Source organism: Seriola lalandi, unplaced genomic scaffold (genome assembly GCF_002814215.2).
Source record: "Seriola lalandi dorsalis isolate HSWRI2012SDOR001 ecotype SW California unplaced genomic scaffold, Sedor1 jcf7180002054960, whole genome shotgun sequence".
NCBI classification, from domain to species: domain Eukaryota; kingdom Metazoa; phylum Chordata; class Actinopteri; order Carangiformes; family Carangidae; genus Seriola; species Seriola lalandi.
Window position 1 is genome coordinate 77,276 of NW_019525511.1, and position 11,746 is coordinate 89,021.

Genomic DNA, 11,746 nt, shown 5'->3' on the forward strand with positions numbered 1-11,746 from the left:
GGGGTGAGGGGGGGTGTCAGAGGTTACAGTGACACAGTTCACTTCTGCTCGGGCATCATGTCATCGATGCTCTCTCCGGCCTCCAGGCGTTTCTCCATGTCCACCAGCAGGTTGACACCGTCCACCACCATCTGAACCAGCTCCACCTCCGAGAAACCCAGACGGTCTGCATTGGAGATGTCAAAGACTCCGCCCACTGCCGCTGTGTCCACGCCACCTGAGACGCAAACAGGAAGTGATGCAACGAGGGCAGGATTTCTGAACAGTCGACAAAACGCCTGACTCTAAAACCTAACCTCGGGCCATCTGGAGGACTTGTGGCTGAGCTGATATCTCCTGCCGAGGCCCTCAACACCTGTCTACAGGTGCGAGGTCTGGATATTTGAATCCTGTTCCCTGATGGTCTGATGTTCTCAGAGGGATATACAGAGGTCACAAAGGAGACTGTGTGGAACCTGGTTCTGGAGATTTCCCCCTAGGACTCACAGGAAACCACTCAGAACAAACGTGTCCTTGCAACTGTCTACCTGTCATACTACCTGTCTCTCTGTTTACCTGTTCCTCTCTTCTGGAGCCTCAGCCTCTTCAGGATCTCTCCAAACTTCTCGTGCTTGCTGACATTTGGCAGTTTGACGTGGACTCCAGCTCTCAGTCCCGTCCCCAGGTTAGACGGGCAGGTGAGGACGTAGCCCAGGTGTTCGTTCCACATGAACTCATGACCCCGCTCCTTAAACAAGGCCTCAATCTGTTACACAGTGAGAGAGTTGGTCAGGTGTGGACAGGTGGGATCAGACACTGCAGGATACAGTAAACAGAAGGCGGAATGCAGCCGCTCACCTTGGTGAGTCCGGTGCAGAAGCGGGTGAACACCTCCCTCATGTTGCCTCCTTTCTGCATGCTGATGACGCGCAGGTGATCTTCCTCATTCACCCAAACCAGGAAGGTCTTGTTGTCGTTGTGCCTGCAGGTCAACCAGAGAGTGAAGGGTTAATCACTGAGACTTTCACTCTGAATTTATTCACCTCTGAGGCTCAGTTTGCACACAGTATCTTATGATTCTGCTGCTTTTAGCCGCTGTCTCTTTATTCCAGTTTATTCCTGTACAGTCTCATTCGTTCTGACTCAGTATCTTGTTCTGACTCAGTATCTGGTCGTTCTGACTCAGTATCTCGTCGTTCTGACTCAGTATCTCGTCGTTCTGACTCAGTATCTCATCGTTCTGACTCAGTATCTCGTCGTTCTGACTCAGTGTCTCGTCGTTCTGACTCAGTGTCTGGTCGTTCTGACTCAGAATCTTTGTTCTGACTCAGTATCTCATTGTTCTGACTCAGTGTCTGGTCGTTCTGACTCAGTGTCTTGTCGTTCTGACTCAGTATCTCGTCGTTCTGACTCAGTATCTCGTCGTTCTGACTCAGTATCTCGTCGTTCTGACTCAGTGTCTGGTCGTTCTGACTCAGTATCTCGTCGTTCTGACTCAGAATCTTGTTCTGACTCAGTGTCTTGTTGTTCTGACTCAGTGTCTTGTACTGACTCAGTGTCTGGTCGTTCTGACTCAGTGTCTGGTTGTTCTGACTCAGTATCTTGTCGTTCTGACTCAGTATCTCGTCGTTCTGACTCAGTGTCTGGTTGTTCTGACTCAGTGTCTGGTCGTTCTGACTCAGTATTTCGTTGTTCTGACTCAGTGTCTGGTTGTTCTGACTCAGTGTCTGGTTGTTCTGACTCAGTATTTCGTCGTTCTGACTCAGCGTCTGGTCGTTCTGACTCAGTATCTTCGTTCTGACTCAGCATCTCATTGTTCTGACTCAGTATCTGGTTGTTCTGACTCAGTATCTCGTTCTGACTCAGTATCTTGTTCTGACTCAGTATCTGGTCGTTCTGACTCAGCATCTCGTTCTGACTCAGCATCTCGTTCTGACTCAGTATCTCATTGTTCTGACTCAGTATCTGGTCGTTCTGACTCAGTATCTCGTTCTGACTCAGCATCTCGTTCTGACTCAGCATCTCGTTCTGACTCAGTATCTCGTAAGATGTTTTGAATTTGTCTCTCACTAATCTGTGATTTGTTTCTTTTGTCTCAATATCTCACAATATACTCAGAGTTTCTCATTGTTCTCAAATTTTCCTGCGTCTTTCATGAGCTTCTTGTCTTTTTATGTTTCCTAACATTTTATCTTTTCTTTGTATCCATACTTCAGATATGATGGTCACACTTTTTCATCTGTCATTTAGTGATTGTTCTGCATCACATCATCCCTTTTGTTTATTGGTATCTCAGTGTTTCAACTCAGTAGCACTATCTCAGCAGGTCAGAGGTCAGAGTTGGTGATGTGTTCACTGACCAGATGCCACGGCCATCGGGCCAGTCGCGGGCCATGCCGGACGCCAGCAGCAGTGGGGAGACGGGCTTGTCGAACAGGAAGTGGTCATCGATCAGCTGCTGCTGCTCCTCCTCCGTCATGTTCTTCAGAGCATAGTACTTGCCCTTTAAATCTCCATCCAGGATGTCCAGACCTGCAGTACACACAGGAGGTCAAAGGTCAGACACAAGGGAGGTCATAAACCCAACATCAATCATCATCGTCAGGTGAGAAGGAGGCAGGATAGGTTTGGTGCCTGAGAGGCTGAATTCAGGGCAAAGCCCTGCTCAGGTCTCCAGGTCCCTGGGGGAATGTAATCAGTGTCATTTCACACTGATTGTAAATAAAATGGGGACAATAACTCATAATTACACTTCTAAGTAATGAACTGAATTAATTAATAAATTATAGGTTTTTAGCTCATGTGACTGACGGAGTATTTTAGTCTCAGAGGACGGCTGAAGTTTTTACATCAATCTCTCTCTGACTTCAAAGAGGCTCGTATCTCACAGTTTAGTCCAACTCTGTATCTTCATGTCTGTTTTCTTCTGACTCTCTGTTCTGTCTCACAACTCAAACCAAGCTGGAGTCTTTGGATTTTACCTTCATTTCCTTCAAATGTTCCCTTAATTTCGTCATCATGCCCTGGATTTTATTTCTAGACCAAGCAGAACGTTTCGGTCCAGTAAGCTTTACAGAACTGACCCGTGCGGTGGGTACTGTCACCTGTTCCTTTACTTCAATAAATAATATGTCAATTAAAAAAAACAAAGGTGACGTTCTGTCTGTGTCATGTGTTTTCAGACAGTGGGGGGGCAGCAGAACCTCTGGTCTGCTGGGTTCAGCCAGTTCAGTCCAGTCCAGTCCGGTTCAGTTCAGTCTCATTTGCATGTGAAAGAGGTGGTTTAGAATGACTGAGCTCTCAGCCTCATTAGGAGTCACAGCAGGACGACACACAGCTCACAGTTATATAACAGTTTGATCTGCTGCTGCTGCATTCACTGACATGCTCACTGAGGCATGATGGGAAAATATCTAAATAAAGACGGGGCGTTTTCAGCTGCAGTTAGAGCTAAATGACTGATAAAGAGTAGAGTTTGTTCTTCCTCTGCCTCAGTGAGTCTGCAGACATTATTAGTGTCCCTGAACGCACCATCAGACAGTTGAAACTGTGCCGCTTGCGTGTCTTTATATGAATAAACTGTTTCTTACTTTCGATGGAGAGGTTTTCGATGGCGCGTCGTTCTCCACGGCTGCAGTGTGGTGGCAGACAGAAGCCACGAATACTCCGTCCTGTCCGAACCCGGGAGCTCAGAACGTAGTTTGGATCCAGATCGTCTCCACCCTGAAACACAACAAAAGATCAGTCGAGATCACAGTGGAAGCCATTGTCCCTTCAGCACCACGGACAGAGCCACTGCTCTGTTGAAGGGAGGACGTGAACAGGAAGAACTGGAGGTCTGGGTCAGTTACAGCAGCAGACAGGAGAAGGTTGGTGTGGTTTGACCAGGATGACAAAAACCAAGAGTAAAATAACTTTAGAAAAATGCCTGAACGGACTCATGTAGAGATAGAGCCCTACAGGTGGTAGGGATGATGTCAGCCGTGATGCCTGTCAAGAACCTGTTGGATTGTGGGTTAAAAAGAAACCAGACTCACTGGCTGTAGAATTATTTGACATCACTGGAAATCCGAGTCTATGTCCAGTTTTACTGAGTGAATAGATTTGATGTGTGAACAGGCGACAGATCGACTGTGGGAGGGAAAAGCTCTTTAATGAAGGGTGGGCCCCATTTCAAAACAGTGATATAAATATTTGATTTGCAGTTTATGTATATTTCACCTTTTGATGATATCTACTTTGATCTATGGAGTTGATGGACTGAACACCTGTGGTACCTGGATCACCTGTAGCTGAACACAGTGATGATGGATCTCTGTATCCTGCCTGATAGACAATGTGAACTGTTCATTTAACAGCGTGGGTTATTTATAATCGATGATCAATATGTCTGGGGTCTTCTGATTGTATGAAAGGACTGTTCAGGGCCTTTTTATGTTTTGTTTTTGGTTGCTGCTGTTGTCATGGTGACTGAATGATGACCAGTGAAGAGTGAACAGTGTTTAAGGCAAGATGGCTTCCTCACATCCCTCAGACAAATCTGTGATGTGGAGCTTCATTAACAAAACTGACTGTAGCTGTAGAGTCAAACCAGCTACAGTCACATGATCAGTCACATGATCAAAGCTACATTATTTACAAATCAGTCCTGTCACTGTTTGAACAACCAGTTCATCTGCATGCGAGCAGAAACACTTTTCATCCTCTAATAGATTCTACTCTTCATCAGCTCTACCATCAGTGAAACTTCCTGTAGATTTTCACATTAAAAGCATCCAAGGAAAGGAAAAACTTTTAATGTGAAACATCTGCAGGAAGTGTTGAGTTTTATAGTCAGAAGATTAGGAGAATGAATCAGTTAATGACGACTGTTGTTGTTTACCTGCAGGTTTTCAGAGTTCAGATCCGTCTTGTGTTTGTCTGATGGTTTGTATCCTCCATGGCGGTCTTCGATCACTGGGTCCAACAGCTCTTTGAACACCTCGTATGTCTCCTCGTCTCCGGCGACGCAGCCCACCGTCATAATGAATGGGTGACCTGCAGAGACACAAAATGGCCAATCAGTCACTGCCAAGTATCTACACTCGTTACTTTGTGTTAAAATGTTTTTCACAAATCCTGCCAACTAAATTAGGTTGGATTTGAGGATCAGGCGATCAGACGGGAAGTAACAATTCCCCTCCTTCCCTTCCTGTGGGGGAATTAACGAGCAGAAATTAACCTGATCTAACAAGTCGATCCAATTAAAGAGTTTATCATCGAGTAGCAGCTGCACAGAATTTCTCTGTGTCAAGGTGACAAACAACATGAGGAGGTACCTTCTTTGGGGAAGCAGGAGTTACCTGGTGGGGGAGTGATGACCTTGTCTGGGGGGTTGGGTCATCTAGTTCAGCGAAGTCTACCTGGTTTAAGAGAGCAGGGTTCGCTTGTCTGTGAAAGGACCTTCGTGGTTTTGGAAAGGGGCTACTTGGGCTGCTGAAAGGTTACATGGCCTGGACTCTGGTGGATGGGATTCCCTGGTCTAGGGAGAGGTGGCCTGGTCTGACTGTCCTGTCCTGTTACCTGTTTTATGTAAGGTGTAACCTGGTCTGGTATCACCAAGTCTAAAGAAGTGTGGTTACCCAGTCTGGTGACCTGGTGTGGGGATGGGGTCTCTTGGTTTGGAAGTGGTTATGTGGTTTAGGGACAGACTTACCAGGTCTGGGGAAAGTAACCTGGTCTGAGGAGGACAGATGTTACTTGGTTCTGGGGGAAGTGTCCAGGGCTGCAGAGGACGGGGTTAACTAGTCTGGGTGGTCCACAGGAGTGGTTACCTGGTTTATCAAAGACCTGGTCTGTGGATGGAGATATTATTTGGGGTGTTACCTGGGTTGTCGACACCGGTCTGGATGACATCGTCCAGGGTGAATCCGCTGGGCGTCTCCTTGTCCCTCAGGTTGCCGTACATTTCGGGCGTGAGCACCTTGGCCATGTGGTTGTTGTGCTTGCTGAGGTCAGGGTACTCCTGCTCCGCTGAGTAGTTCATCTTCAGCTTGTTATGGGTGTTTCCGAAAGGCATGATGACGTCGGGACTGCTGACCTGGGACCAGTTCCAGTTAGTGAACATGTTAGTGTGAATATTAATGAGCTCCACATTCACATGAATGTTGTGTTTATGAAACATGTTTAGCATCAAGTGAAGAACCAACTCAGATTAATGTTTTTATTGATGGTTAAACATTTTCCTTCATATCATCACGTTATTGTTTATATATTAATATCATATTTTTCATTGTCACTGAGGCTCACTCAAATCTTAAATTATTAATTAGCAGTTTGACCAGTCATAAAAATAATAATAATTATCTTCATCCACAGTTAAACTATGAAAACCAGTTTTCAGCGGAAGAAGAATCCAGATCCAGATCCAGATCCAGATCCAGATCCAGATCCGGATCCGGATCCAGACCAGCACGCCACACAGTGCCACCGGCATCAGTCCGAGTTTCTCTGGTTCAGGTGTATTTTCATGAAGCAGCAGCAGGTGGAGCTAAATTGAAATACTTCACACTGAGACTGAGTCACCTGCTTCCCAATCAGAGGTTTGTAATTAGAGTCAGTATTCCTCAGTAGAAGAAGAAATACTGACTCATAATGTCATCCTCATCAGCTTGTCTCTGTCCTGATCCTCAGTCTCAACTCCGGGACCTGGTCTGCCTGAAATCCAGATCTCAGGACACAGACCCGTTTATTTCTGAGGAATAATCGTAAAAAATAAAATCACCTGCATCAAGAGACATGTGACTGATCACGTGTTCAGGACAGAGTACAGGCCCGGCCCGGCTCGGCTCGGATCAGGAAACCCTTGAGGGGATCAGCGTGAGTCTAAACCGGGACACAGAGGCTGATTATGATCTGCGGGAGGCCGCGGCAGTGACGCAGCAGCAGACCGGGGTTAACCCTTCAGAGCGCGGCTGCTGCACCGCGCGACGTCGCGGTCACCTTCAGCTCGGTGCTCGGGATTCACGGTACCGAACAGAACCGGGTCCGGTCCGTTCCACCCGAACCATAACGACGGAGCAGCTCATTAAAGATGAAATATTAAACTGAGCGTGCGCTGTGTGTTTGTTTAAAGAGGAGACGTGAGGACAGACGGTGATGGAGACTGACGCAGCGGCGCCAACAGCCGCAGTGTCTCCGCTGTCTGTCCTCATTATGCAGATTAAGGACTTTTGACGGCGGGCTGGATTTAAGGTGGATTTATTTAAGGGCCTTTTGTTCCAACCTGCATATTCAGATTCAAAGGTGTTCGAGTTACTGAGTGAGATTAAAGATGATCAGCTGATCCGGTGTATCCGCGAGACTGCGCAACACCTGCAGACAGAACGGACTGCAAGGTCAGAGAGACAGAGAGAGACAGAGAGAGAGACAGGCTCTCTGCAGCTCAACAGCGGGTAAACAGCCAGTAACCCTCCTGTCTCTCTCTCTCTCTCTCTGTCTGTCTGTCTCTTCCCGCTCCTTTGTTCTTTAACCCTCTGTCTCTCACTGATTCCCTCCCGTTTGTCTGACGGCCGCAGAGCGCGGGCCTCAGATTTTAACCGATAACTTGATGCATTGATGAGTTGATGAGCTGTGCTGTGATTGGTCAGAACTAAAGCAGCTCCTACCTGTCGGTTCAGTCTGCGGTGATGTGGTCTGGTCTGGAGCGGGTCTGGGTCTGCTGCTGCTGCTGCGGATTAAAGCGGCTCTCAGCCTTTTATATCCGCCCCCCGCTCCTCATTGGTTCCTATTTACAGTCCATTCATTCCATTGGTCAGAGAGCTGCTGAAGGTCACGTGGTATGTCTCTCGTCCCCTCTCTCACTCTGCTGACACAGGTTCAGGTCCTGCCGCAGTGCCCCTGAGCAACACCCTGATGAAGATGATGAGGAGTGTGTGTGTGTGTGTGTGAGATGTGTATAAGAGACAGGGTCCAGGTCTCAGAGCAGAGTCAGAGTCCGTCCACAGGACCAGAACCACAGGATGATGTGGACCTGTCTCACACACACACACACACACTGCCCTCACCTCAGTCCTGTGTGTGTGTGTGTGTGTGGGGGGGGTGACAGAGCACTTTCTCCTGCAGCTTTAAATTATTCATCACCTATAGGTGTGTGTGTGTGTGTGTGTGTGTGTGTGTGTGTGTGTGTGTGTGTGTGTGTGTGAGAGTATGAGTGAGTGAGTCTGTGTGTGAGAGTATGAGTGAGTGAGTCTGTGTGTGAGTGTGTGTGTGTGTGTGTGTGTGTGTGTGTGAGAGAGTGTGAGTGTGAGAGTGTGTGTGTGTGTGTGTGTGTGTGAGTGTGAGAGAGTGTGTGTGAGAGAGTGTGTGTGTGTGTGTGTGTGAGAGTGTGAGTGTGAGAGTGTGTGTGTGAGAGTGTGTGTGTATGTGTGTGTGAGTGAGACAAAGAATCACTTGCACAAAAACATCTTCTGTTTGTCCTGAAATTATAAATAAACATTTACATCTGTTTGTATCTGCTGAGTCTCCTACAGACTGATGATGTCACAGGTGAAGTCACTCCGGTGATGTCATTAAGGTGATGATGTCACTCAGGTGATGATGTCACTCAGGTGATGATGTCACTCAGGTGATGTCACTCAGGTGATGTCACTCAGGTGATAACGTCACTCAGGTGATGTCCCTAAGATGATGATGTCACTCAGGTGATGTCACTCAGGTGATGTCACTCAGGTGATGACGTCACTCAGGTGATGATGTCACTCTCTCTGTTGCCGTAGCTCAGTGAAGGTCGAGCTCTGTCAGCTGTTACACAATCTCCTGTTGGATTAAAGATCACGGAGGATTTCATCTCAGGGAGGGGTGAGTTCTGGCCCCACCCACTCCTGCAGTGATGTCACGTGCTGGTAGGAGAGAGTTGGGGGTGATTGGTCTGTCAGAGTCAGCTGACTGTTGGACAGAAGGGTTCTACTGGGTTCTAGTCCACTGTGAAGAGATCTCATGGTGGACTCTGGTCCTGCTTTTGATCCTCTTGTTTATTTGAGTTAGCCTGTGGTTTATAATTTACTGTCACATGGACCCCCCCCCACAACTGTACCAATCTCATTCCCCCAGGCTAAAACCCAGACTACCCATGATGCCTCTGTGGGTGTCATGTGATGTTTGTGATCTTGTCAGAAGAATGAAGTCCTTTCAAGACGGAGTCACAGAAGTTCAGATCCAATAATCAATCTCTGAGGGTCTTCGAGGCAATGCTCAGAGACCCTGAGAGACCCTGAGAGACCCAGAGAGACCCAGAGAGACCTGGTGTCCTCTGGTGGACTCCACAGTGATATGAGGGACTTTCAGAGACATCCACTGAAACCTCTGTGTGTGCTCATGTTTAAATACAAGACTTGGATCTAGTTCTGGACTCTCCTGATATGAAGGATCTAGTGAAAACTGGATCGATCCTCCAGACTCTTGTTAGATATCGTGAACTCAACTGGATTTTACTGATGTGAACTGGTCCAGTCCCTCAGCTGCTGGTGAGGAGGAGGCAGCTCAGTCCTCCGGGACCAGAGGGTCCAGAAAACAACAGGATTCAGAGATTCTGGGTCCCTGAGCCTTTCCTCTTAATATTCATCATTACCACATGGACCCAGACCTGGACCCTGCAGCAGAGCTGTGATCTGGATTATAAACACCCCCCCCTCATTAGCATATGAACTGCTCATTAATGAATGAGGTCTTTGTCGGGGAGAGGACACAGCTGACGAGACACCCTCCCTCCTTCAGACCTTCATGTCTCAGTCATGTGTCCGTGCTGGAGGCTGAGGGGCATGACACCGGCATGATGGCCGTCTCCATGGTAACGCCTGCCTGCTGTGGCCGTCAGCTGCTGCAGGAGGCTGGAGGGGAGCAGTGAGGTCTTTCAGAGCAGGTTTGTTTCAACCCTGACCCTGAACAGGGCCTTAGAACTGGATCCTGGACTCAAGGTTCTTCATCCCACTGTGTGCAGTAGTGTCCCTGGCCCCGCCCACTCAGTGACACATGAGCTGAAATGAGGTTTCCATTAAATTCTGCCTCCAGCGCCACCTACAGGTCAAAGGTCTTGTCTGAGAGAAGCAGAGGGCGGAGCTTAACTGTCCTGCTGTTACATAAGTTTATACTGTTTCTATGAAGGACAGCTCAACACACGAACACTGGACAACAGTAACAACAATAAACAACAATAAACAGCAACAACAATAAAGAAATACCAACAATAATAAACAATAACAACAATAAGCGACAATAACAACAATAAACAGCAACAACAATAAACAATAACAACAACAACAATAAACAATACCAACAACAATAACAATAAATAACAATAACAATAATAACAATAACAATAAACAGCAACAACAATAACAACAACTAACAATAAACAGCAACAACAATAACAATAAACAGCAACAACAATAAACAATAACCACAATAACAACAATAACAATAAACAGCAACAACAATAAACAGCAACAACAATAAACAGCAACAGCAATAAACAATAACAACAATAAACAACAATAACAATAACAACCATAACAATAAACAACAACAATAAACAATAACAACCATAAACAGCAACAACAATAAACAACAACAATAAACAACAATAACAACAGCAAATACTAAAATGGACTTGAATGAAACTTTATTGTTCCTTAATAGATGAACAGAGAAACAAACACAGAGCAGTGATGTGACCTCAGAGCTACAATAGGAAGTAGAGCTGCTGATAAAACTTTATTGTTCCTTCATGGACGAACAGTGGTGTGACCTTCAGGTGTGAAGCTGACTGATGAAGAGGACGTGAATGTTCTGCGGTGAACTCAGTCAGGTGATGAGCGTTGAATACAAACCAGATACACCACCCCTCCCCCACCTGTCCCTCCCCCATCCTCCAACAGCATGTAGAGAGGCTGCAGCCCGACTCAGCACTCCCCCTCCCCCTCCCCTCACTGTCATTTATTCATGACCGCACACAGAGAAGAAGAGGGGGGAGGGGCGTCCTGGTGTCTCCTCTTGTTGCTGTGGAAACCCCGTATCTCCCTGCTGTCAGTTTTTGGTCTGACGTCGTTCACTCGGAGGAAAAACCAACATCTCCACACTTACGAGGTCGTCAGCTGACATCAGCATCGACGTGAGCTCACCCTACTCCTGCCTGCAGCCAATCACGGCCTTCCTCAGCCTCCTCCTCCTCTCATTGGCTGAGGATGTCAACAGACTGATGTGGTTCACGTGCAGCGGCAGCAGGTCAGCGAACGCCTCATCAAGAGGAGGACCTGAACACAGCAGAGTCCAGATGTGACGGGTGTACAGCTCAGGGACTCCGGGTCACTACGGCAACACAAAATATATAAATATTTATTCTAATGATGTGAATATTTATATTATCGTTAATATCATATTATTATTTTTGTATTGGTGATGTGGCAGTGAACAGATGAATGAACAGGAACATCATTCAGTCTCACTGCACACTGTCTGAGTTGTGGACCTGCATGTTAAATAAAGTTTTGTGTGTTTGAACAAAGCCTGTTGGCAGGGTCTGCAGGTGCAGCGTTTACTGTCCCCTCGTTCATCTGGACTTCAGGTCTCCCAGGACTCGTTACCAGGCAACCAGCAGCTAGACACCACGACCGCTTTGTTCAGGAGACGGAAGAAAGAAAGAAAGAAAGAAAGAAAGAAAGAAAGAAAGAAAGAAAGAAAGAAAGAAAGAAAGAAAGAGAGAAAGAGAAAGAAGGAAAGAAAGTGAGAAAGA

At 46.8% G+C, this 11,746-nt stretch overlaps 1 protein-coding gene and 1 pseudogene across 1 annotated transcript; both read right to left on the reverse strand.

Annotated features, from left to right (window-relative positions):
* Positions 1-6: 6 nt before the first annotated feature.
* LOC111645967 (creatine kinase B-type-like) lies at positions 7-7,710 on the reverse strand. Its single transcript, XM_023395317.2, has 8 exons — positions 7,626-7,710; positions 5,845-6,058; positions 4,862-5,016; positions 3,570-3,702; positions 2,340-2,511; positions 838-961; positions 556-745; positions 7-217 (listed from the first exon to the last, which is right to left on the reverse strand). The coding sequence occupies exons 2-8, from the start codon at positions 6,035-6,037 to the stop codon at positions 39-41; spliced, it is 1,146 nt and encodes a 381-aa protein (XP_023251085.1). The 5' UTR covers positions 6,038-6,058; positions 7,626-7,710; the 3' UTR covers positions 7-38.
* On the reverse strand, positions 969-2,001 carry LOC147817426 (uncharacterized; annotated as a pseudogene).
* Positions 7,711-11,746: the final 4,036 nt, after the last annotated feature.

Coding starts and splice junctions, on each gene's coding strand:
- LOC111645967 (XM_023395317.2), bottom strand. CDS start 6,037: ATGCCTTTCGGAAACACCCATAACAAGCTGAAGATGAACTACTCAGCG. Junction 962..2,339: donor CCCGATGGCCGTGGCATCTG/GTCAGTGAACAC, acceptor GTTGACCTGCAG/GCACAACGACAACAAGACCT. Junction 218..555: donor GCTCCAGAAGAGAGGAACAG/GTAAACAGAGAG, acceptor TTTGCGTCTCAG/GTGGCGTGGACACAGCGGCA.